Below are 22,662 nucleotides of genomic sequence, written 5' to 3' on the forward strand. Positions count from 1 at the left end.
TAGAAAATGAACATATTCATATTCATTTTCCTAGAATAGTGTGAATCATTTTAATTACTGTTTAATCTTAAATGCTTTTGATTCACACCTCAAACAATTCATATTACAGCACAAAATGAAATCTCTAATAAAGTTTTTGTTGATAAAATAAATGTAGAAATTTACATAGCTGGAATTGGATAATGTATGTTGAATTTAAGTATAATAGAATTTGACTGCATATATATGTATGTGTGTATATATGTGTATATGTATTTAGATATACATATATATGTATATACACACATAGCGTGCATGTACAGAAATTGTATGATGAAGTTTCTTACAAGATTGTTCATCTAATTCCTCATTTTTTATACGCATGATAAATCTGGGATGTTATTATTTAATCTGCTCATTTGACACTAATTTGAGTTTAAACATTATGACATGCTATGTATAACATGCAATGAATGACAAATTCTGGGGAAGCTTTGCTTGGCTCGGAAGCCAGACTGGTCGTATAAAAAGTAAGAAAGACTCAAATCAGAGTAAACATATGGCTTTCCTTTAAAATTTTTCTTTTGACAATGCAGGAAGAACATACACGGGTCAAAATGTTGTAATAACCTTCCCTTTCTTTTGATGTTTTCCTTTCTTAGAAAAACCAAGCCCACCTGAAAAACTTGGAGTAACAAGTGTATCCAAAGATAGTGTTTCCCTGACCTGGTTGAAGCCAGAACATGATGGTGGAAGCAGAATTGTACACTATATCCTTGAAACACTAGAAAAAGGACAGAAAAATTGGGTTAAATGTGCCGTGGTAAAGTCAACCCATCACACTGTTTCTGGTCTGAGGGAGAATTCTGAATACTTTTTCCGGGTATTTGCTGAAAATCAAGCTGGTCTGAGTGACCCAAGAGAGCTTCTGCTTCCTGTTCTTGTTAAGGAGCAACTAGGTATGTCTAATTTGATGTAGAAGCAAAATTTGAAATAATTGGCGTTGACGTGAGTTAATTTTTAGAAATTCTTTTTCACCTTCACCTGCCATACTCTTCTTTTACAGAACCGCCTGAAATTGATATGAAGAATTTCCCAAGTCAAACTGTGTATGTTAGAGCTGGTTCAAACCTTAAAGTTGATATTCCAATTTCTGGAAAACCACTACCCAAAGTGACCTTATCAAGAGATGGTGTCCCCCTAAAAGCAACTATGAGGTTTAACACTGAAGTTACTGCAGAAAACTTGACCATTAATCTCAAAGAAAGCGTTGCTGCTGATGCTGGAAGATATGAGATCACTGCTTCCAACTCCAGTGGAACAACCAAAGCACTTATTAACATCGTCGTACTGGATAGGCCTGGTCCCCCAACTGGCCCTGTTGCTATTAGTGATATAACTGAAGAAACTGTGACTCTCAAATGGGAGCCACCTAAGTACGATGGTGGAAGTCAGGTTACCAATTACATTGTACTCAAGAGAGAGACAAGTACTGCAGTATGGACTGAAGTGTCTGCAACAGTTGCAAGAACCATGACTAAAGTCATGAAACTGACCACAGGAGAAGAATACCAATTCCGCATCAAGGCAGAAAACCGCTTCGGCATCAGTGATCACATAGATTCAGCTTATGTGACTGTCAAACTACCATACAGTAAGTTGTCTAACTTATCAAAAATACCAGGTTTCCATTTACATAGATGTACATAAATGTTTTAAATATCTCTATTAACCTATGAAATTTCACTCTTTTGTAGCAACACCGGGACCACCATCTACACCATGGGTTACTAATGTTACTCGAGAAAGCATCACCGTGGCCTGGCATGAACCAGTGTCCAATGGAGGCAATGCAGTTATAGGCTATCACCTGGAAATGAAAGACAGAAACAGTATTTTATGGCAAAAAGTCAACAAAATGGTCATCCGCACAACTCACTTCAAAGTCACAACAATCAGTGCTGGACTTATTTATGAATTCAGGGTGTATGCAGAAAATGCTGCTGGTGTTGGAAAACCCAGCCATGCGTCCGACCCAGTCCTAGCTATAGATGCCTGTGGTATGTATTGTATGAGAAGGTTCTGACTATTTAAAAATGCAAATCTTATTTCTGCAAAACAAAATAATGTTGACGTAAGTGCCGCTAATCTGCTTTCTCTTACTACCACAGAACCACCAAGAAATGTCCGTATCACTGATATTTCCAAGAATTCTGTCAACCTTTCATGGCAACCACCAGCTTTCGATGGAGGAAGCAAGATTACAGGCTATATTGTTGAGAGACGCGATCTTCCAGATGGTAGATGGACCAAGGCCAGCTTCACCAATGTTATTGAAACTCAATTTACTGTCTCTGGCTTGACGCAGAATTCCCAGTATGAATTCCGTGTCTTTGCTAGAAATGCTGTTGGTTCCGTCAGCAATCCATCTGAGGTTGTAGGCCCCGTTACGTGCATCGATTCTTATGGTACGTAAGCATTTTTAGCACTTTGAATCCCAATAGCAGTTTAACTCAATATTTAGCCTTACTTTTTTTGGTCCTAATCTGTAAAATAACCTTTACTATGCACCTCAGTTAGATTTTTAGAAGAAATTATAAACCAGCTGTGAGTCTTGGGAAAATTCCTTAACTTCTCCAGGCCCTTTGACTTAACTTTAAAACATGAGATTTGGGTTACAGAATATCTAACAGCCTTTGCAACTTCAAACTTTTATGATGCTTTGTTTGTATGAGTAGGTGCTTTCACGCTCCTATTTTAAATTATCAGAGGCAATAATTAAAACCATAGTTGAGTGCCCAGACAGTATGCCTCTTAAAGAAGTAAAAGACTAAACAGAAGTGTTAATTGAATGATGATAGTATGAGCAGCATTTACTGGGTACTTTCCATGAATTCTCTCCCTTTGGTCTAACAGCCCTAAGATGAGCCCATTTTACAGAAGAGAAAATGAGGTTTAGAGCATCTATGTAACTTTCCCAACAGCTCATTAGTGATAGAGTGGGAATTCAAACAGACAGACCCAGAGCACTTGGCACATTGCTGTCAATACAAAATACACATACTTGACCATTCTGGAAAACAAGTGGCATATTCCACTCAACAGTGGTGTAAAAATTAAAGTTTCATGAGAGTTAGGTACCCTGTGACACTTTTTCTAAAAGTTCTCCATTTTCAAGGAGGAGTCTCTACGGTGTCTGGGCTAAAGTATTCACTCCCATTCTCATGCTGAGTATCCCAGGGCTACTCTTTATAAATCAGGCTTTGTGGACCCTGAATCAGTATTTGTGAGACTGTGTAGCAAATCAGATTTAGTTCTGTTTAAGCAGGCTGGCAGAAAATCTGTCCAGTCAAGTATGTAGCTCTTTGAGTAGAGAATTCAGACTTCAAGGGTCTGACATGAACTGCCCACATCTGGCTATCAGTGAACTGGGAAGGGAAAATAAAAGGAATAGGACGTAGTTAGAGGAAGGGGATGGAGAATGTAGAATGAAAGAAAATGTATAACACAGTTTCTTCAACGATGTTCTTACAGCTGTATCCCATTTCGTCACCAATATCAAACACCTAATAGACTTTAAAATACATTTCAAAGGTATTTAAGTCCTTTTGCAATTAATACAGTGTCATTGGGGAACAGAGCTTGCTCACAGTCTTTCTTTCCCATCTGGGATAGAAGAGTTGCTTTTAAAATGTAAATGTAAATGTATATTAGTATATATATTTACTAATAAAGGCCAATGACTTTATTTTGAAGTTCACAATTATTTTTTTTATCCTCTTGATCTTTTAAATTTTCTCATCTGTTTTTCTTGCAGGTGGGCCTGTAATTGATTTGCCTCTAGAATATACAGAAGTTGTCAAATACAGAGCAGGTACATCTGTGAAGCTCAGAGCTGGCATCTCTGGCAAACCTGAGCCAACAATTGAGTGGTATAAAGATGATAAAGAGTTACAAACCAATGCACTGGTGTGTGTCCAAAATACCACTGACCTTGCATCTATACTCATCAAAGATGCAAGTCGCCTTAATAGTGGAAGCTATGAATTAAAACTAAGGAATGCCATGGGCTCAGCCTCAGCTACCATCAGAGTACAAATCCTTGGTAGGTTCTGAATACAGGCCAACATCAGATTTTGCTGGCCTAAAATTTAGTAATTTTAAATAATAGCTTTTTAAAAAGTACTAACTCATTGTTTCGTTCTTTCATTGACAGACAAACCTGGACCGCCAGGTGGACCAATTGAATTTAAGACTGTCACTGCTGAAAAGATAACTCTTGTCTGGCAGCCTCCAGCGGATGATGGTGGTGCAAAAATCACTCACTACATTGTGGAAAAGCGTGAGACAAGCCGTGTCATATGGTCTATGGTGTCTGAAAATTTAGAAGAGTGCATCATTAAAACCACCAAAATTATTAAAGGAAATGAATACATCTTCCGGGTTCGAGCCGTGAACAAATACGGAATCGGTGAACCACTGGAATCTGATCCAGTGGTAGCAAAGAATGCATTTGGTGAGACAATATTTCATTAGAAAACTGAAATCAAACACAAATATTTTAAAAGTAAACATAAACTATTCTGCTAGCTTGTTAATATGTGTTCTTAGAATGATTTGATTTCCTTTTGTTTCACATCTCCTCTCAGTGTTATCCTTTTCACAAGGTGGAAAGTATGATAAATGAAACTAATATTCTTGGATAAGACTTAAAGATTAAAAGGTAGACTTTATCAATAATGTTGATCCTTTGAACTCATTTTCCTTTTTGTTTCTAAATAGTTACACCAGGGCCTCCAAGCATACCAGAGGTGACAAAGATTACCAAGAATTCAATGACTGTTGTCTGGAACAGACCGGTTGCAGATGGTGGTAATGAAATAAGCGGCTATTTCCTTGAGAAACGAGACAAGAAGAGTCTAGGATGGTTTAAAGTCCTAAAGGAGACTATCCGCGACACCAGACAAAAAGTGACAGGACTCACGGAAAACAGTGACTATCAATACCGAGTTTGTGCTGTAAATGCTGCCGGACAGGGTCCATTTTCTGAACCATCTGACTTCTACAAAGCTGCTGATCCTATTGGTAAGTGCTCATAAAGGCAGCATCTTCACCTATGTTTCCTTTCATGTCACCAACTTGAATGTGATTATGTAATGACTCTATTGTGAATGGCCTTTTCAGATCCTCCAGGCCCACCAGCTAAGATAAGAATTGCAGATTCAACTAAATCATCCATCACCCTTGGCTGGAGTAAACCTGTCTATGATGGGGGCAGTGTTGTTACCGAATATGTTATTGAGATGCGACAAGGAGAAGAAGAAGAATGGACTGTTGTCTCTACCAAAGGAGAAGTCAGAACTACAGAATATGTGGTATCTAACCTGAAACATGGAGTCGATTACTACTTCCAGGTATCTGCTGTAAACTGTGCTGGGCAAGGAGAACCTATAGTAATGACTGAACCTGTGCAAGCTAAAGATATACTTGGTATGTACTGACTGGTATGATTGTGTTCTTATTTTTTTACTAGAGTACTTCCAAGAAATCACTCATTTTCTGGCTTTAAAATGCATTGTGTGTGTCCCTTTTATATCTGCAGAGGAACCAGAGATTGACCTAGATGTGGCTTTCAGAACATCTATTATAGCTAAAGCCGGTGAAGATGTACAAGTATTTATTCCCTTTAAGGGCAGACCTCCACCTACTGTCACATGGAGAAAAGATGAGAAGAATCTTGGCAGTGATGCCAGATACAGTATTCAAAACACTGATTCATCTTCATTACTCATTATACCTCAAGTGACTCGCAATGATACAGGAAAATATATTCTCACAATAGAAAATGGAGTTGGTGAACCAAAGTCTTCAACTGTGACTGTTAAAGTGCTTGATACGCCAGCCGCCTGCCAGAAACTACAGATTAAACATGTTTCTCAAGGCACAGTCACTTTGTTCTGGGATCCTCCTCTCATTGATGGAGGATCTCCCATAATAAATTATGTCATTCAAAAGAGAGATGCCACCAAGAGAACATGGTCTGCAGTGTCACACAAATGTTCTAGTACATCCTTTAAGGTCACAGATTTGTCAGAGAAAATTCCGTTCTTCTTCAGAGTTCTTGCAGAAAATGAAATTGGAATTGGGGAACCCTGCGAAACTATAGAGCCGGTGAAGGCTGCTGAAGTACCAGCTCCTATACGCGATCTCTCAGTGAAAGATTCAACAAAGACATCTGTTACCCTGACCTGGACCAAGCCAGACTTTGACGGTGGTAGTGTCATCACAGAATATATTGTGGAAAGGAAAGCTGAAGTAGAACAAACATGGTCACATGCAGGCATAAGTAAGACATGTGAAATTGAGGTTGTCCAACTGAAGGAACAGTCAGTCCTGGAATTCAGGGTGTCTGCCAAAAATGAGAAAGGACTAAGTGATGCTGTCACTATTGGGCCAATTACAGTAAAAGAACTTGTAATTACACCTGAAGTTGACCTGTCAGAAATCCCTGGAGCGCAAGTCACTGTGAGAATTGGGCATAATGTGCACCTCGAATTACCTTATAAAGGAAAACCCAAACCATCTATCAGTTGGCTGAAAGATGGTTTGCCATTGAAAGAAAGTGAAAATGTTCGTTTGAGTAAAACTGAAAACAAAATTACTTTGAGTATTAAGAATGCCAAGAAGGAGAATGGAGGGAAATACACCATTGTTCTTGATAATGCAGTTTGTAGAAACTCATTTCCCATTACAGTCATCACACTTGGCCCACCATCAAAGCCCAAAGGGCCCATTCGATTTGATGAAATCAAAGCTGACAGTGTCATTATGTCATGGGATGTGCCTGAAGATGATGGAGGAGGAGAAATTACTTGTTACAGCATTGAGAAACGGGAAGCTTCACAAACTAATTGGAAGATGGTGTGTTCAAGTGTTGCCAGGACAACTTTCAAAGTTCCTAATCTAGTCAAAGACGCTGAATACCAATTTAGAGTGAGGGCGGAAAACAGATATGGAGTCAGCCAGCCACTCCTCTCAACCATAATTGTGGCAAAACACCAGTTCAGGATTCCTGGCCCCCCAGGAAAGCCAGTTATATACAATGTGACTTCTGATGGCATGTCACTAACTTGGGATGCTCCGGTTTATGATGGTGGTTCAGAAGTTACTGGATTCCATGTTGAGAAGAAAGAAAGAAACAGCATTCTCTGGCAAAGAGTTAACACATCACCAATATCTGGAAGAGAATACAGAGCTACTGGACTGATAGAAGGCCTGGATTACCAGTTCCGTGTATATGCTGAAAATTCTGCCGGCCTGAGCAGACCTAGTGACCCAAGCAAATTTACCTTAGCTGTTTCCCCAGTAGGTAAGTGATTGAGTATTATTCAAATATACTTAATTGAGTAACTGAATATGTTAGCAACAAACAAATCAAACACTGCTTTTCTTCCATGTATCACCTTCTCACATATCTTATCACTAGAAAGCTGGTCAAGTAAAGCAAGGAGGATGATTTTCAATCAGTCTAATAAAGTAATTTAAAATTCTTTTTAAAGATTATGATATAAAAAATTGAAATTAATGGTTAAAATGAGCTTCTAAGATTTATTAATTTATTTTTCTTCCATTGATGATTAAGAGTTGATTACAGAAATAATGATGCATTTAACTTCCATATCATTTTTTAGACCCCCCAGGCACTCCTGACTACATTGATGTCACCCGAGAAACCATCACACTTAAATGGAACCCACCATTGCGTGACGGGGGCAGTAAGATTGTGGCTTACAGCATTGAGAAACGGCAAGGGAGTGATCGTTGGGTTAGATGCAACTTTACTGATGTCAGTGAATGTCAATACACAGTTACAGGACTTAGTCCTGGCGATCGATATGAGTTCAGAATAATTGCAAGAAATGCTGTTGGAACTATAAGCCCACCCTCACAGTCTTCTGGAATTATTATGACAAGAGATGAAAATGGTACGTATTTACAACGGATTTCCAATAAGGCTAAGGGCATTGACATTTTTAAAAAATACTTTTGGTCCCTAATCTATAAAATGGGAACAGGAACATTTCATACAGATTACCCAAGGTTGCTATGTGGATGAAATAGATTGTTTACCTTTCAGTTGAAGAGAAGAAGAAAAAATGTAATTGGCATCAATTCTTTTAACCATGTCTATTATTTCACTCCATTCCCATACAAATAGCATGCAAGTGGGAATGAATTTTTAGCTTTGTAATTTCAGTCATTCATAATAAGGAAAAAGGCTCTCAAGAATAACTGTCCATCTGAAGTTACTAAAATACAAGGGTTGGAGTAAGCTATTTCATGCAAATGGAAATGAGAAAAAAAGCTGGAGTTGCAATACTTATATCTGACAAAATAGACTTTAAAATGAAGAATATATTGAAGTTACTAAAATACAGCTTATATCCAAGCACAATCATCACCTTGCTTGGGTATAGCTGATAGCCTCATACAGGAACATTTTGAATATGCAGCAATATTAGGAAGTAAATGATCTGTAAATGTTTTGTTTCTCTTTTTATAAATGGCAATGCAAGATTAATAACATAACAAAGGACATACCTAAAAATATGCAAATATTTAACCCCATAGTCTAAATGATCAATTATCAATCCTACTTTTAGAATAGCCTTTGGTAATACAGAATAAACCTCATTCTTCCTGACTTTATGATATAGTACTAATGAAAAACATGTTAATTTATATCTTTATTAAGCCAAATTAATACATATTATTTCTATTTCTTTTATAGTTCCACCAACAGTGGAATTTGGCCCTGAGTACTTTGATGGTCTCGTTATTAAGGCTGGGGAGAGCCTTAGAATTAAAGCTTTGGTGCAAGGACGACCAGTACCTCGAGTAACTTGGTTCAAAGATGAAGTAGAAATTGAAAAGAGGATGAATATGGAAATAACCGATGTCCTTGGATCCACCAGCCTCTTCGTTAGACATGCTACTCGTGACCATCGTGGTGTATATAGAGTGGAAGCCAAAAATTCATCTGGCACTGCAAAAGCAGATATTACAGTAAAAGTACAAGGTACTTCTAAAATAGTCTCTTAATCTTACAATTTATAGGACTCGAATTAGGCCTGATTGCATTTTAATGGGCATGGAAAAAGAAAGTAACCCAGGAACCTTTCTCTTATAGATACACCAGGAAAAGTAGTTGGACCAATAAGATTCACCAATATTACTGGCGAGAAGATGAACCTGTGGTGGGACGCTCCGCTCAATGATGGCTGTGCTCCCATAACTCACTACATCATTGAAAAACGGGAAACCAGTAGACTTGCGTGGGCACTAATTGAGGATCATTGTGAAGCCCACAGCTATACTGCCACTAAACTAATAAATGGCAATGAATACCAATTCCGTGTTTCTGCAGTTAACAAGTTTGGCGTTGGCAGACCACTTGATTCTGACCCAGTAGTTGCTCAAATACAATATAGTAAGTGTCCATTTCTATGAAATGGTTTTATTTTATAAGATTAACTTCCAAGCAAGCATGTGTAATTTGTTTGCTTCTTTCTTTCTTTCTTTGTTCTCATTTTACAGCTATTCCTGATGCCCCTGGCACTCCAGAACCTAGTAATGTAACTGGCAATAGCATTACCCTGACATGGACAAGGCCAGAATCAGACGGTGGCAATGAAATTCGACATTATATCCTTGAAAGGAGAGAAAAGAAAAGCACACGATGGGTAAAAGTGATCAGCAAACGACCAATCTCTGAGACAAGACATAAAGTCACTGGTCTGATAGAGGGCAATGAGTATGAATTCCATGTCATGGCTGAAAATGCTGCAGGAATAGGACCTGCTAGTGATATCTCAAGACTAATCAAATGTAGAGAGCCAGTCAGCCCACCAAGTGCTCCCACTGTGGTCAAAGTGACAGACACATCAAAGACCACTGTGAGCTTAGAATGGTCTAAGCCAGTGTTCGATGGAGGCATGGAAATAATTGGGTATATTATTGAAATGTGCAAAGCTGACTTAGGAGATTGGCAAAAGGTAAATACAGAGGCATGTGTGAAAACAAGATATACAGTCACAGATCTACAAGCAGGAGAAGAATACAAATTCCGGGTTAGTGCTATCAATGGTGCTGGACAAGGAGAGAGCTGTGAAGTGACTGGCTCAATTAAAGCAGTTGACCGATTAACAGCTCCTGAGTTAGACATCGACGCAAACTTCAAGCAGACTCATGTTGTTAGAGCTGGAGCCAGTATTCGCCTCTTCATTGCCTATCAGGGTAGACCAACTCCTACAGCTGTGTGGAGCAAACCCGACTCTAACCTTAGCATTCGGGCTGATATCCATACAACAGACTCCTTCAGCACGCTCACCGTGGAAAACTGCAACAGAAATGACGCAGGGAAATATACCCTTACGGTGGAAAACAACAGTGGTAGTAAGTCAATCACATTCACCGTCAAGGTGCTAGACACTCCAGGCCCACCTGGCCCGATTACCTTCAAGGATGTGACCCGGGGATCTGTTACATTGATGTGGGATGCCCCTCTCCTTGATGGTGGTGCCCGAATCCATCACTATGTGGTAGAGAAACGAGAAGCAAGTCGCCGTAGCTGGCAGGTTGTCAGTGAAAAATGCACTCGTCAGATCCTCAAGGTCAATGACCTGGCAGAAGGCGTTCCATACTATTTCCGTGTTTCTGCAGAAAATGAGTACGGTGTTGGTGAACCCTATGAAATGCCAGAACCAGTGGTTGCCACAGAGCAGCCTGCTCCACCTAGGAGACTTGATATTGTTGACACAAGCAAATCCTCTGCCGTCTTAGCTTGGCTTAAACCTGACCATGATGGAGGCAGCCGGATCACTGGCTACCTGCTCGAAATGAGACAAAAGGGATCTGACTTCTGGGTTGAAGCTGGTCACACCAAACTGCTGACTTTCACAGTGGAGCGCCTGGTTGAGAACACTGAATATGAATTCCGTGTGAAGGCCAAGAATGATGCTGGCTACAGTGAACCCAGGGAAGCATTTTCTTCTGTCATCATCAAGGAGCCTCAAATTGAGCCCACTGCTGATCTCACTGGAATTACCAATCAGCTCATAACTTGCAAAGCAGGAAGCCCATTCACCATCGATGTGCCAATCAGTGGTCGTCCCGCCCCTAAAGTAACATGGAAGCTGGAAGAAATGAGACTTAAAGAGACAGATCGAATGAGTATCACAACAACAAAAGACAAAACCACCTTGTCTGTAAAGGAGAGCATGAGAGGTGACTCTGGAAGATATTTCTTGACCCTGGAAAATACAGCTGGTGTTAAAACATTTACCATCACAGTTGTGGTTATCGGCAGGCCAGGTCCAGTAACTGGCCCCATCGAGGTCTCATCTGTCTCCGCTGAATCATGTGTCCTTTCGTGGGCTGAACCTAAAGATGATGGAGGCACTGAAATTACGAATTACATAGTTGAAAAGCGTGAGTCGGGTACAACAGCTTGGCAGCTTGTCAATTCCAGTGTCAAGCGCACTCAGATTAAAATAACTCGTCTTACAAAATACATGGAATATTCTTTCCGTGTCAGTTCAGAGAACAGATTTGGTGTCAGCAAGCCTCTAGAATCAGCACCAATTGTTGCTGAGCATCCATTTGGTAAGAAAAATAAAAATCATATTTCAAAGTCTCTATTATTAACTTTTTCCCCTGAATTTTATAAAATCGTATTCATATTTGATACCTTTGTTTACATTTAGTCCCACCAAGTGCTCCTACCAGACCGGAAGTCTACTATGTGTCTGCGAATGCCATGTCTATTCGTTGGGAAGAACCCTATCATGATGGTGGCAGTAAAATCGTTGGCTACTGGGTTGAGAAGAAAGAACGTAACACCATTCTTTGGGTGAAAGAAAATAAAGTGCCGTGCTTAGAGTGCAACTACAAAGTAACTGGTTTGGTAGAAGGACTGGAATATCAGTTCAGAACATATGCTCTCAATGCCGCAGGCGTTAGCAAAGCCAGTGAAGCTTCAAGACCTATGATGGCTCAAAATCCAGTTGGTATGTATCAAAACTTAAGGGTACATTCGTTTATTATTAATATTATTAGTTGTAGCAGTAGTACTCGTAGAATTCAGAGTTGTATTTTTTTAACCTTATTTTTGTATCACTTCCAGATGCACCAGGAAGACCAGAGGTGACAGATGTCACAAGATCAACAGTGTCCCTGATTTGGTCTGCCCCAGTATATGATGGAGGCAGCAAGGTTGTGGGTTACATCATAGAGCGTAAGCCAGTGAGTGAAGTCGGAGACGGTCGCTGGCTGAAGTGCAACTATACCATCGTATCTGACAATTCCTTCACCGTGACCGCTCTCAGTGAAGGAGACACTTATGAATTCCGTGTGTTGGCCAAGAATGCAGCAGGTGTAATAAGCAAAGGATCAGAATCTACAGGCCCCGTCACCTGCAGAGATGAATACGGTAAAAAAATACTCAATGTTCTCCTTTTAATTGATCACAATTGATACGAAAATTAACTGTCATATATTCATTCGCATCTGTTTGCCTCTGACAGCTCCACCCAAAGCTGAACTGGATGCCAGATTACAAGGTGATCTGGTGACCATCAGAGCAGGCTCGGATCTTGTTCTTGATGCTGCAGTTGGTGGCAAACCTGAACCCAAAATTATCTGGACCAAAGGAGACAAGGAACTAGATCTCTGTGAAAAAGTCTCTTTGCAGTATACTGGCAAACGGGCAACTGCTGTGATCAAGTTCTGTGACAGAAGTGACAGTGGAAAATACACCTTAACAGTAAAGAATGCCAGTGGGACCAAGGCCGTTTCTGTCACGGTCAAAGTCCTTGGTAAGCAGGTCAAATGTTCTTTTGTTTTTATAGCATTTTCGAGGGTGGACACAAGAAAGATTTTTACTATTGCTTGTCATTGCACCTGTTTCAGATTCTCCTGGCCCATGTGGAAATCTCACCGTCAGCAGAGTAACAGAGGAGAAGTGTACTTTAGCCTGGAACCTTCCTCAGGAAGATGGAGGAGCACAAATAACTCATTACATTGTGGAGAGACGCGAGACAAGCAGACTTCACTGGGTGATTGTTGAAAGCGAATGCCCAACCCTATCCTATGTAGTTACCAGACTCATCAAGAACAACGAATACATATTCCGAGTGCGGGCAGTAAACAAATACGGCCCTGGTGTGCCTGCTGAGTCACAGCCAATCATAGCCAGAAATGCATTCAGTGAGTATTAACAGTTTTAAACAAATTGCTAGTTGAAATGTAATGGGATCGGGGGAGCAGGAGGGCAGTCATATCAGTAGTGTCTTGGTGTGATTCTGATCATCCTTATTTTCATAAAAATGCAAACAGCTATTCCATCACAACCTGGCATACCTGAAGAAGTTGGGGCTGGCAAGGAGCATATCATCATTCAGTGGACAAAACCTGAATCTGATGGGGGCAATGAGATCAGCAACTACCTAGTGGACAAACGTGAGAAGAAGAGCTTGCGCTGGACGCGTGTCAACAAAGACTATGTGGTATATGACACCAGGCTGAAGGTGACTGGCCTGATGGAAGGTTGTGATTACCAGTTCCGGGTGACTGCAGTGAATGCAGCCGGAAACAGTGAACCCAGTGAAGCTTCCGACTTTATCTCATGCCGAGAACCATCATGTGAGTTTCAAGAACCATACATAAACCTAATGCGTATCAAAACCGTATTACAGTTAATCTCCCAAATGCCACTTTTGAGAACTTGTAGAATTTATGAATGGTCTAGAAAACCATATGCTTATTAAAGGGATCTTAAATATAGCCTAAGTCAGAGAACATTTTAACTATAACTTCTGTTGATACGTTAGCAATTACATTGCTCAAAATCGTTGCATTATTTTCTAATCTATGAAAAAAATAAATTATTCTGCTACCAATATGAAAGGGATGTATTTTATAAATCTTCCAAAGAATGGAGAAAAATGCACTGTAGTGATAGTAACTCCTGAAAAGAAAACAAAGTCTTTTTTAAGAAGAGGCTCAGCAGAGCATAGTTTCTAGTGTTATAATAATTCTCACAAGAGCTGCAAAAATAGGAAGCAAATCCTTGTACAGAGTGTTAGCCCCAAAACGAAGGAATGAATCATTGGGACTGAATAGGGAAAACAGAAGAAAGTGAATCTTGTACTCATTAGAGATGTAGTGACAAGTGGCATTAACCCTGGGACAGCTGAGAAAATAAAGAAAAGCCCCTGAGAATGGATACTTTAAAAAATGAGCTTAGCTGAAAGAGCACAGCATAGCTAGCCAAAGTAGCAGGAAAGAAATATCTACCTTTCTAAAGAAGTTTAATTCTTGAAATAGTAATCATAATAATAACAACAACAGTGACAGCATGCAGTGCTGTCCTGTAACATCAGGAGAACCCAGTTACAAAGATTATTTTTGTGAGTGTAGATAAAGAACAATAATACCTTTGTGATTCTTGAAAACCAAAAATACAAATCTCAAAGCTTCCTTATTTGTTTAATACATGCATCCCCCTTTTAAAATTTTGTAGATACCCCTGGCCCACCTTCTGCTCCAAGAGTTGTGGATACCACCAAGCACAGCATTAGTTTGGCATGGACCAAACCCACGTATGATGGTGGCACTGACATCATAGGATATGTTCTTGAGATGCAAGAGAAGGATACTGATCAGTGGTACCGAGTGCACACCAACGCTACAATAAGAAATACTGAATTCACTGTGACAGATCTTAAAATAAGCCAGAAATACTCCTTCAGAGTTGCTGCTGTGAACGTGAAGGGTATGAGTGAATACAGCGAGTCAATTGCTGAAATTGAGCCTGTGGAAAGACTCGGTATGTTTTATATAAGATTTTAGGTGAATTATTTGCTCGTCACACCTGTTCATGAATAATTAAGTTTTGACGTTTACTTTCCAGAAATACCAGATCTTGAGCTTACAGATGATTTAAAGAAGACTGTGACCCTCAGAGCTGGTGTCTCGTTACGCCTGATGGTGTCTGTATCTGGAAGACCACCTCCCGTCATCACATGGAGCAAGAAGGGCATTGACCTTGCCAACCGGGCAATTATTGACACCACTGAGAGCTACTCTTTACTTATCGTGGACAAAGTTAACCGGTATGATGCTGGAAAATACACCATTGAAGCCGAAAATCAATCTGGCAAGAAATCAGCAACAGTCCTTGTTAAAGTATATGGTAAGTATTGGTCTGAAAATTGATGATGCTGTGAGTATATTCTCTAAAAAGATACACCTTGACCTATGATTGGTCACCTCTCTAGAGAGAAACTATGTTGAGTATATTTTCTTACAAAAAAAAAAATCTATCAACCAATCAGGCAAATTAGAAGTATGAGTTTTTCATTCTACTTTTTAGATACTCCTGGTCCCTGCTCTTCAGTGAAGGTTAAGGAAGTATCAAGAGATTCTGTGACCATTACTTGGGAAATCCCCACAATTGATGGTGGAGCTCCAGTCAACAATTACATTATTGAGAAGCGTGAAGCTGCCATGAGAGCATTCAAAACAGTAGCTACCAAATGCAGCAAGACACTTTACCGAATTTCTGGACTTGTAGAAGGAACCATGTACTATTTCAGAGTGTTGCCAGAAAATATTTATGGCATTGGAGAGCCTTGCGAAACATCTGATGCAGTTCTGGTCTCAGAAGTGCCTTTGGTGCCTACAAAACTGGAAGTGGTCGATGTCACCAAGTCAACTGTTACCCTTGCCTGGGAAAAACCACTTTATGATGGTGGTAGCCGACTCACTGGATATGTTCTCGAGGCCTGCAAAGCTGACACTGAGAGATGGATGAAGGTTGTCACCTTAAAACCCACAGTCCTAGAGCACACTGTTATTTCCTTAAATGAAGGTGAACAGTACTTATTTAGAGTAAGGGCACAAAATGAGAAAGGTGTGTCAGAAGCAAGAGAGATTGTCACAGCCGTGACTGTACAAGACCTCAGAGGTATGTACCAATTCACCCAAAAAAAAAAAAAATGACAATAATAGTAAAGTAAAATAAACATTCAGAATTCATGACACTATGTCATTAGAAATAATGCTTAAGAATAAGTACCTAATTTCTTTCTCACAGTGTTGCCAACAATTGATCTTTCTACAATGCCTCAAAAGACCATCCATGTCCCAGCTGGCAAACCAATAGAGCTGGTGATACCGATCGCTGGTCGTCCACCTCCTGCTGCTTCCTGGTTCTTTTCTGGTTCTAAACTAAAAGAATCAGAGCGTGTCACAGTTGAAACTCATACTAAAGTCACTAAATTAACCATCCGTGAAACCACTATCAGAGATACTGGAGAATATATACTTGAATTGAAAAATGTAACTGGAACTACTTCAGAGACCATTAAAGTTATCATTCTTGGTAAGGACACATGATAAAAACAAAAGCAAGTGGTTGATATTCAGCCACCCAATTTTGATTTTAAGTGAAAATTAATTTCCTTGATTTCTTTTTCTTTCATAGACAAGCCTGGTCCACCTACTGGGCCCATCAAGATCGATGAAATCGATGCTACTTCAGTTACCATTTCCTGGGAACCACCTGAACTGGATGGTGGTGCTCCACTGAGTGGTTATGTGGTAGAACAACGAGACGCCCATCGTCCAGGCTGGCTACCAGTATCTGAATCAGTGACTAGAACGACATTTAGGTTTACCAGACTCACTGAAGGAAATGAGTATGTGTTCCGTGTGGCTGCAACAAACCGCTTCGGGATTGGCTCTTACTTGCAGTCTGAGGTCATAGAATGTCGCAGCAGCATCAGTAAGTCCTTAGACCCTCCCACCCCATCTCTGATTCTAAATGCTAACAAAAAGGAATTTGTTTCTAACATGCCCTAATGTGAGTAAAAATGGGTCACAAAACTAATCCAAGGTCTTTCTAAGGTTTCTAAACCTCCTTTTATTGAAGGTTTTCCACATGGTTAAAATTTTTTTTTTTTTTGAAAGAAAGGGAGGAGGAGAGAGTTTGGAAGGGATAGATGGAAGGGAGGGATGGAAAAGGGGAGGGAACAAGGGAGCAAGGGAGGGAAGGAAGAACAGACTGGCTATGTTATTAGTGAGAAAAAATACAGAATGCATGCTTAATAAATGTTTATAAAGTTAAAGAAAACGAGAAACAACAAGAAAAGTACAAAAATGAAAGTATTGGAAAAATAGTCATAAGAGTCTTGTATACCATTTAGAAAGGTGAGACATCCAAACATATGAGTCATTATTTTACTTTATTCATATTGCCATATTGTGTTTTTCCTTTGTCTTTCTGCAGATATTCCTGGACCTCCAGAAACATTACAAATATTTGATGTCTCCCGTGATGGCATGACACTTACTTGGTATCCACCAGAAGACGATGGTGGCTCCCAAGTGACTGGATATATTGTGGAGCGCAAAGAAGTGAGAGCAGAACGATGGGTCCGTGTAAATAAAGTACCAGTGACGATGACACGGTACCGTTCTACTGGCCTTATTGAAGGCTTAGAATATGAACACCGTGTCACAGCCATTAATGTGAGAGGGACTGGAAAACCAGGTCGTCCTTCCAAACCCATCGTTGCCATGGATCCAATTGGTAATACATTTTGTATAAGTTTATTGAGGTGTAATTTAATGTAGTAAAATTCGCTCTTCTGAAATGTATAATTCTATAACTTTTGAAAAATGTGCTGTTCTATAACCACCACCACAATCAAAAAACATAGAATATTTCCATCAGCCCAAAAAGTTTGCTTGTATCCCTTTGTCATCAATCCCCCCCTACTCCAGCCCCTAACAGCTTTTGGCAAGTAACTTTTTATATTCTTCTCTTGAGTCTATTTCCCCCTCTTTAAAATTGGACTCCTAATATATGCCCTATATCACAGTTAAAATTTTAAAATAAGTTAATATTTCTGAAAGTACTTCAAAAACTGATGATAGATGTAAGTAGTAGTGATCATAAATAAAGCACATTTAAAACAAAAGAAAAAGCAAGAGCTTTAAGTATTTTAACTGACAAAATGAATTAAATTTTTACAAAACAAAAAATACTCTAATGCTAATTGTCCGTGTTTCTACTGGATTTGTTAGGTGGCACAGTTGATTTTCAGCTTCACTGCATCTTTAACAAGTATGCTGTTGTCTTATTCTTCTTCCCAGCTCCTCCAGGAAAGCCACAAAACCCAAGAGTTACTGATACAACAAGGACATCAGTCTCCCTGGCCTGGAGTATTCCAGAAGATGAAGGAGGATCTAAAGTCACAGGCTACTTGATTGAAATGCAAAAAGTAGATCAACATGAATGGACTAAATGTAACACCACCCCGACCAAAATTCGGGAATATACTCTAACACATCTACCTCAGGGCACTGAATACAGATTCCGTGTCCTCGCTTGTAATGCTGGTGGACCTGGGGAGCCTGCTGAGGTACCAGGAACAGTCAAAATCACAGAAATGCTTGGTAAGACATAACCATCATTTACTTTCTGCTATAACTGCCTTAAGATTTATTTCCTTCTCCCTCCCCTCCCCCCAAAAAATGCTAATTGTCATACTACCTTTTTCCCCAGAATATCCTGATTATGAACTTGATGAAAGATACCAGGAAGGTATCTTTGTAAGACAAGGTGGAGTCATCAGACTTACCATTCCAATCAAAGGGAAACCATACCCAATATGTAAATGGACCAAGGAAGGCCAAGATATTAGTAAACGTGCCATGATTGCGACCTCTGAAACACAAACTGAGCTTGTAATCAAAGAAGCAGTCAGAGATGATTCTGGCTCTTATGACCTGGCTCTGGAAAACAAATGTGGCAAGAAGGCTGTTTACATCAAGGTCAAGGTGATAGGAAGTCCCAACACTCCAGAAGGGCCGCTTGAATATGACGACATACAAGCTCGCTCTGTAAGGGTCAGTTGGAGACCCCCTGCCGATGATGGTGGTGCTGACATCTTAGGCTACATCCTCGAGAGACGCGAAGTGCCTAAAGCCGCCTGGTATACCATTGATTCCAGAGTCCGAGGTACATCTCTGGTGGTAAAAGGCCTCAAAGAAAATGTGGAATACCATTTCCGTGTTTCAGCAGAAAACCAGTTTGGCATAAGCAAACCCTTGAAATCTGAAGAACCAGTTATACCAAAAACACCATTGAGTAAGTACTCTTCCAACCACAGCACTGTGAAAATTTTTTCACTACTCTTTTGTTTTAAAATGAAAGCCATCAGCTTATGAGATTTGGGACTACTCTAACCCATGTGTGTTTTCCACTTATATCCTTAGACCCTCCAGAGCCTCCAAGCAATCCTCCAGAAATACTCGATGTGACCAAGAGTTCTGTCAGCATATCTTGGTCCCGGCCCAAGGATGATGGTGGTTCTCGAGTCACAGGCTACTACATCGAACGCAAGGAGACATCAACGGACAAGTGGGTCAGGCACAACAAGACTCAGATAACGACCACAATGTACACTGTCACGGGGCTTGTTCCTGATGCTGAATATCAGTTCCGTATCATCGCACAGAATGATGTTGGCCTCAGCGAGACCAGCCCTGCTTCTGAACCAGTCGTTTGCAAAGATCCATTTGGTAAGAGAGACTTTCTGAAAGGGTTAAAATCAAAGAGGCAAGCTACCTTGGGTCTTTTTTTCTTTTATTTCAGCAGTAAAGGTGATTCCCTTTTCAATTATTTTTAAAACATTTCAGATAAGCCAAGCCAACCTGGAGAACTTGAGATTCTTTCAATATCCAAAGATAGTGTCACTCTACAGTGGGAGAAACCTGAATGTGATGGTGGCAAAGAAATCCTTGGCTACTGGGTTGAATACAGACAATCTGAAGAGAGTGCCTGGAAGAAGAGCAATAAGGATCGCATCAAGGACAGGCAATTCACAGTAGGGGGTTTGCTAGAAGCTACTGAATATGAATTCAGGGTTTTTGCTGAGAATGAAACTGGGCTTAGCAGACCTCGAAGAACTGCTATGTCTGTAAAGACAAAACTAACGTGTAAGTAGCCGTTAGTTCTCTGCTTTTGATCTACCAGCTATGTAACGTGTTAAGGCCAATTCTCCCTCTGTACTAAGTAGATCTCCAGGAAGCTTTATTGGTGAGCAAATGTTTGGAAAGAATTACTCACTTTGACGTATGCGCTCATAGGGAATAGTTGATAGGAAGCCATGCCAAGCACATAACCTCAGCAGATGTTAGGTGCAATGAACTGAACACATTCCTAGAGTGATATCTTCCTCAAATGCAATGGGTTTTTTAAATAGTTCCTTATAAGATGTGAAGGGTCAACAAATCTACCCCACTTTAGTGAACCTAAGTAAGGGCAAAGATACTACAGATTTATAGAGAGAATTCATAGTTTCCTAAAAACCCATACATCATTAATGCCTCCCAATAATAAAGAGAAAAATCACTCTGCATAATAATGTGCTCACCGAATCCCTATTTTCCACATGACCCCAGAAAAATCACTGCAAAGAATTTTTACAAATTAGATGCATATAAATCATGGTATCTAATAAAGTGTTAGTCAATACGATAAATTCATTCCTGATATACAAGGACAGAGGACTATAGATTCAGTAGTAACAATAATACATTAATATTATCTTTCGTATCCTTTAGCTGGAGAGGCCCCAGGAGTACGCAAAGAAATGCAAGATGTAACCACCAAATTGGGTGAAGCTGCTCAATTCTCATGCCAGATTGTTGGCAGGCCTCTTCCTGACATTAAATGGTACCGATTTGGTAAGGAGCTCATACAAAGCCGGAAGTACAAAATGTCTTCAGATGGACGCACACATACTCTGACAATAATGACAGAGGAACAAGAAGATGAAGGTGTTTATACCTGCCTAGCTACTAATGAGGTTGGAGAAGTAGAAACCAGTAGTAAACTTCTCTTGCAAGCAATACCACAGTTCCATCCTGGTTATCCACTAAAAGAGAAGTATTATGGTGCTGTGGGTTCAACACTTCGACTTCATGTTATGTACATTGGTCGTCCAGTACCTGCCATCACTTGGTTCCATGGCCAGAAACTTCTGCAAAACTCAGAAAACATTGCTATTGAAAACACTGAGCACTATACTCATCTCGTCATGAAGAATGTCCAACGTAAGACTCATGCTGGGAAATACAAAATTCAACTCAGCAATGCTTTGGGATCAGTTGATGCCATCCTTGATGTGGAAATACAAGGTATTTTATTTTCATTTTCAGTGTTTTTTATTTTTCAAGGAATAAAATATAATGTTGAGAAACACACTAAAAAAAAAAAACAACACTACTGTTGTGTCTTCCCCCAACAGATAAACCAGATAAACCTACAGGACCAATTGTGATTGAAGCTCTACTGAAGAATTCTGTGGTGATCAGCTGGAAACCACCGACAGATGATGGAGGCTCCTGGATCACCAATTATGTGGTGGAGAAATGTGAGGCCAAGGAAGGGGCTGAATGGCAATTGGTGTCTTCAGCCATCTCAGTGACAACATGTAGAATTGTGAACCTCACAGAAAATGCTGGCTATTACTTCCGGGTTTCAGCTCAGAACACTTTCGGCATCAGTGCCCCTCTAGAGGTCTCTTCAGTTGTGATCATTAAGAGTCCATTTGGTGAGTGCAACCTCTTGTACAACTTCTACAATCTTCACATGGCAAAATTCCATTTTTACATAAAACTTTTTAACAGTAATAAATTTTGGAAGGAAATAGCAAAGATTCAGGTAAAGCGCAATTGCCTTTTAGCTTACTTAACTTTAATTGAATTTTTACATATCTAAAAGGGCAAATATATACCCTGTCCCTTCTTCCTTAAAAAGGCATTTTGTGTTTTGATAAGTTTCTTAGCATAAAGTAACCAATTTTATTTTCTGGAAGAACTATTCTTAGTAGAACTTTGAGTTCATGATATTTTATTTTTTTTAATAAGCTTTTCATAAAGTTGCTTGTTTCACCTTGACTCAAATCTTTGTTTGTTTGTTTGAAATAGAAAAACCAAGTGCTCCTGGAAAACCCAGTATTACTGCTATCACAAAAGATTCTTGTGTTGTGGCTTGGAAGCCACCTGCCAGTGATGGAGGTGCAAAGATTAGAAATTACTACCTTGAGAAGCGTGAAAAGAAGCAGAATAAATGGATTGCTGTGACAACAGAAGAAATCCGAGAAACTGTCTTTTCAGTGCAAAACCTTATTGAAGGTCTTGAATATGAGTTCCGTGTGAAATGTGAAAACCTAGGTGGGGAAAGCGAATGGAGTGAAATATCGGAACCTGTTACTCCCAAATCTGATGTGCCAATTCAGGCACCACACTTCAAAGAGGAACTGAGAAATCTAAATGTCAGATACCAAAGCAATGCTACTTTGGTCTGCAAAGTGACCGGTCATCCGAAACCTGTTGTGAAATGGTACAGACAAGGCAAAGAAATCATTGCAGATGGATTAAAATACAGGATTCAAGAGTTCAAGGGTGGCTACCACCAGCTCATCATTGCAAGTGTCACGGATGATGATGCCACAGTTTACCAAGTCAGAGCTACCAACCAAGGGGGATCTGTGTCTGGCACTGCCTCCTTGGAAGTGGAAGGTAAAAACAAATCAGTAAACATAAGTT

General features: G+C 39.8%; 1 protein-coding gene across 1 annotated transcript in view; it reads left to right on the forward strand.

Moving 5' to 3' along the window:
* Nucleotides 1-22,662, forward strand: part of TTN (titin) — a 271,719-nt gene that overhangs the window by 238,930 nt on the left and 10,127 nt on the right. The window contains exons 287-317 of the mRNA XM_033112268.1: nucleotides 642-938; nucleotides 1,046-1,633; nucleotides 1,737-2,039; nucleotides 2,151-2,447; nucleotides 3,797-4,084; nucleotides 4,196-4,495; nucleotides 4,762-5,064; nucleotides 5,164-5,469; nucleotides 5,582-7,348; nucleotides 7,671-7,964; nucleotides 8,771-9,058; nucleotides 9,170-9,469; nucleotides 9,577-11,643; nucleotides 11,745-12,047; nucleotides 12,164-12,469; nucleotides 12,564-12,854; nucleotides 12,949-13,245; nucleotides 13,375-13,680; nucleotides 14,561-14,866; nucleotides 14,951-15,232; nucleotides 15,413-16,006; nucleotides 16,136-16,423; nucleotides 16,526-16,825; nucleotides 17,330-17,632; nucleotides 18,199-18,501; nucleotides 18,611-19,195; nucleotides 19,324-19,629; nucleotides 19,747-20,046; nucleotides 20,674-21,249; nucleotides 21,360-21,665; nucleotides 22,042-22,635. Of these exons, the coding sequence (XP_032968159.1) occupies nucleotides 642-938; nucleotides 1,046-1,633; nucleotides 1,737-2,039; nucleotides 2,151-2,447; nucleotides 3,797-4,084; nucleotides 4,196-4,495; nucleotides 4,762-5,064; nucleotides 5,164-5,469; nucleotides 5,582-7,348; nucleotides 7,671-7,964; nucleotides 8,771-9,058; nucleotides 9,170-9,469; nucleotides 9,577-11,643; nucleotides 11,745-12,047; nucleotides 12,164-12,469; nucleotides 12,564-12,854; nucleotides 12,949-13,245; nucleotides 13,375-13,680; nucleotides 14,561-14,866; nucleotides 14,951-15,232; nucleotides 15,413-16,006; nucleotides 16,136-16,423; nucleotides 16,526-16,825; nucleotides 17,330-17,632; nucleotides 18,199-18,501; nucleotides 18,611-19,195; nucleotides 19,324-19,629; nucleotides 19,747-20,046; nucleotides 20,674-21,249; nucleotides 21,360-21,665; nucleotides 22,042-22,635 (13,944 nt within the window). The remainder of the gene's footprint in view (nucleotides 1-641; nucleotides 939-1,045; nucleotides 1,634-1,736; nucleotides 2,040-2,150; nucleotides 2,448-3,796; nucleotides 4,085-4,195; nucleotides 4,496-4,761; nucleotides 5,065-5,163; nucleotides 5,470-5,581; nucleotides 7,349-7,670; nucleotides 7,965-8,770; nucleotides 9,059-9,169; nucleotides 9,470-9,576; nucleotides 11,644-11,744; nucleotides 12,048-12,163; nucleotides 12,470-12,563; nucleotides 12,855-12,948; nucleotides 13,246-13,374; nucleotides 13,681-14,560; nucleotides 14,867-14,950; nucleotides 15,233-15,412; nucleotides 16,007-16,135; nucleotides 16,424-16,525; nucleotides 16,826-17,329; nucleotides 17,633-18,198; nucleotides 18,502-18,610; nucleotides 19,196-19,323; nucleotides 19,630-19,746; nucleotides 20,047-20,673; nucleotides 21,250-21,359; nucleotides 21,666-22,041; nucleotides 22,636-22,662) is intronic.

Source organism: Rhinolophus ferrumequinum, chromosome 8 (assembly GCF_004115265.2).
Source record: "Rhinolophus ferrumequinum isolate MPI-CBG mRhiFer1 chromosome 8, mRhiFer1_v1.p, whole genome shotgun sequence".
Classification (NCBI taxonomy): domain Eukaryota; kingdom Metazoa; phylum Chordata; class Mammalia; order Chiroptera; family Rhinolophidae; genus Rhinolophus; species Rhinolophus ferrumequinum.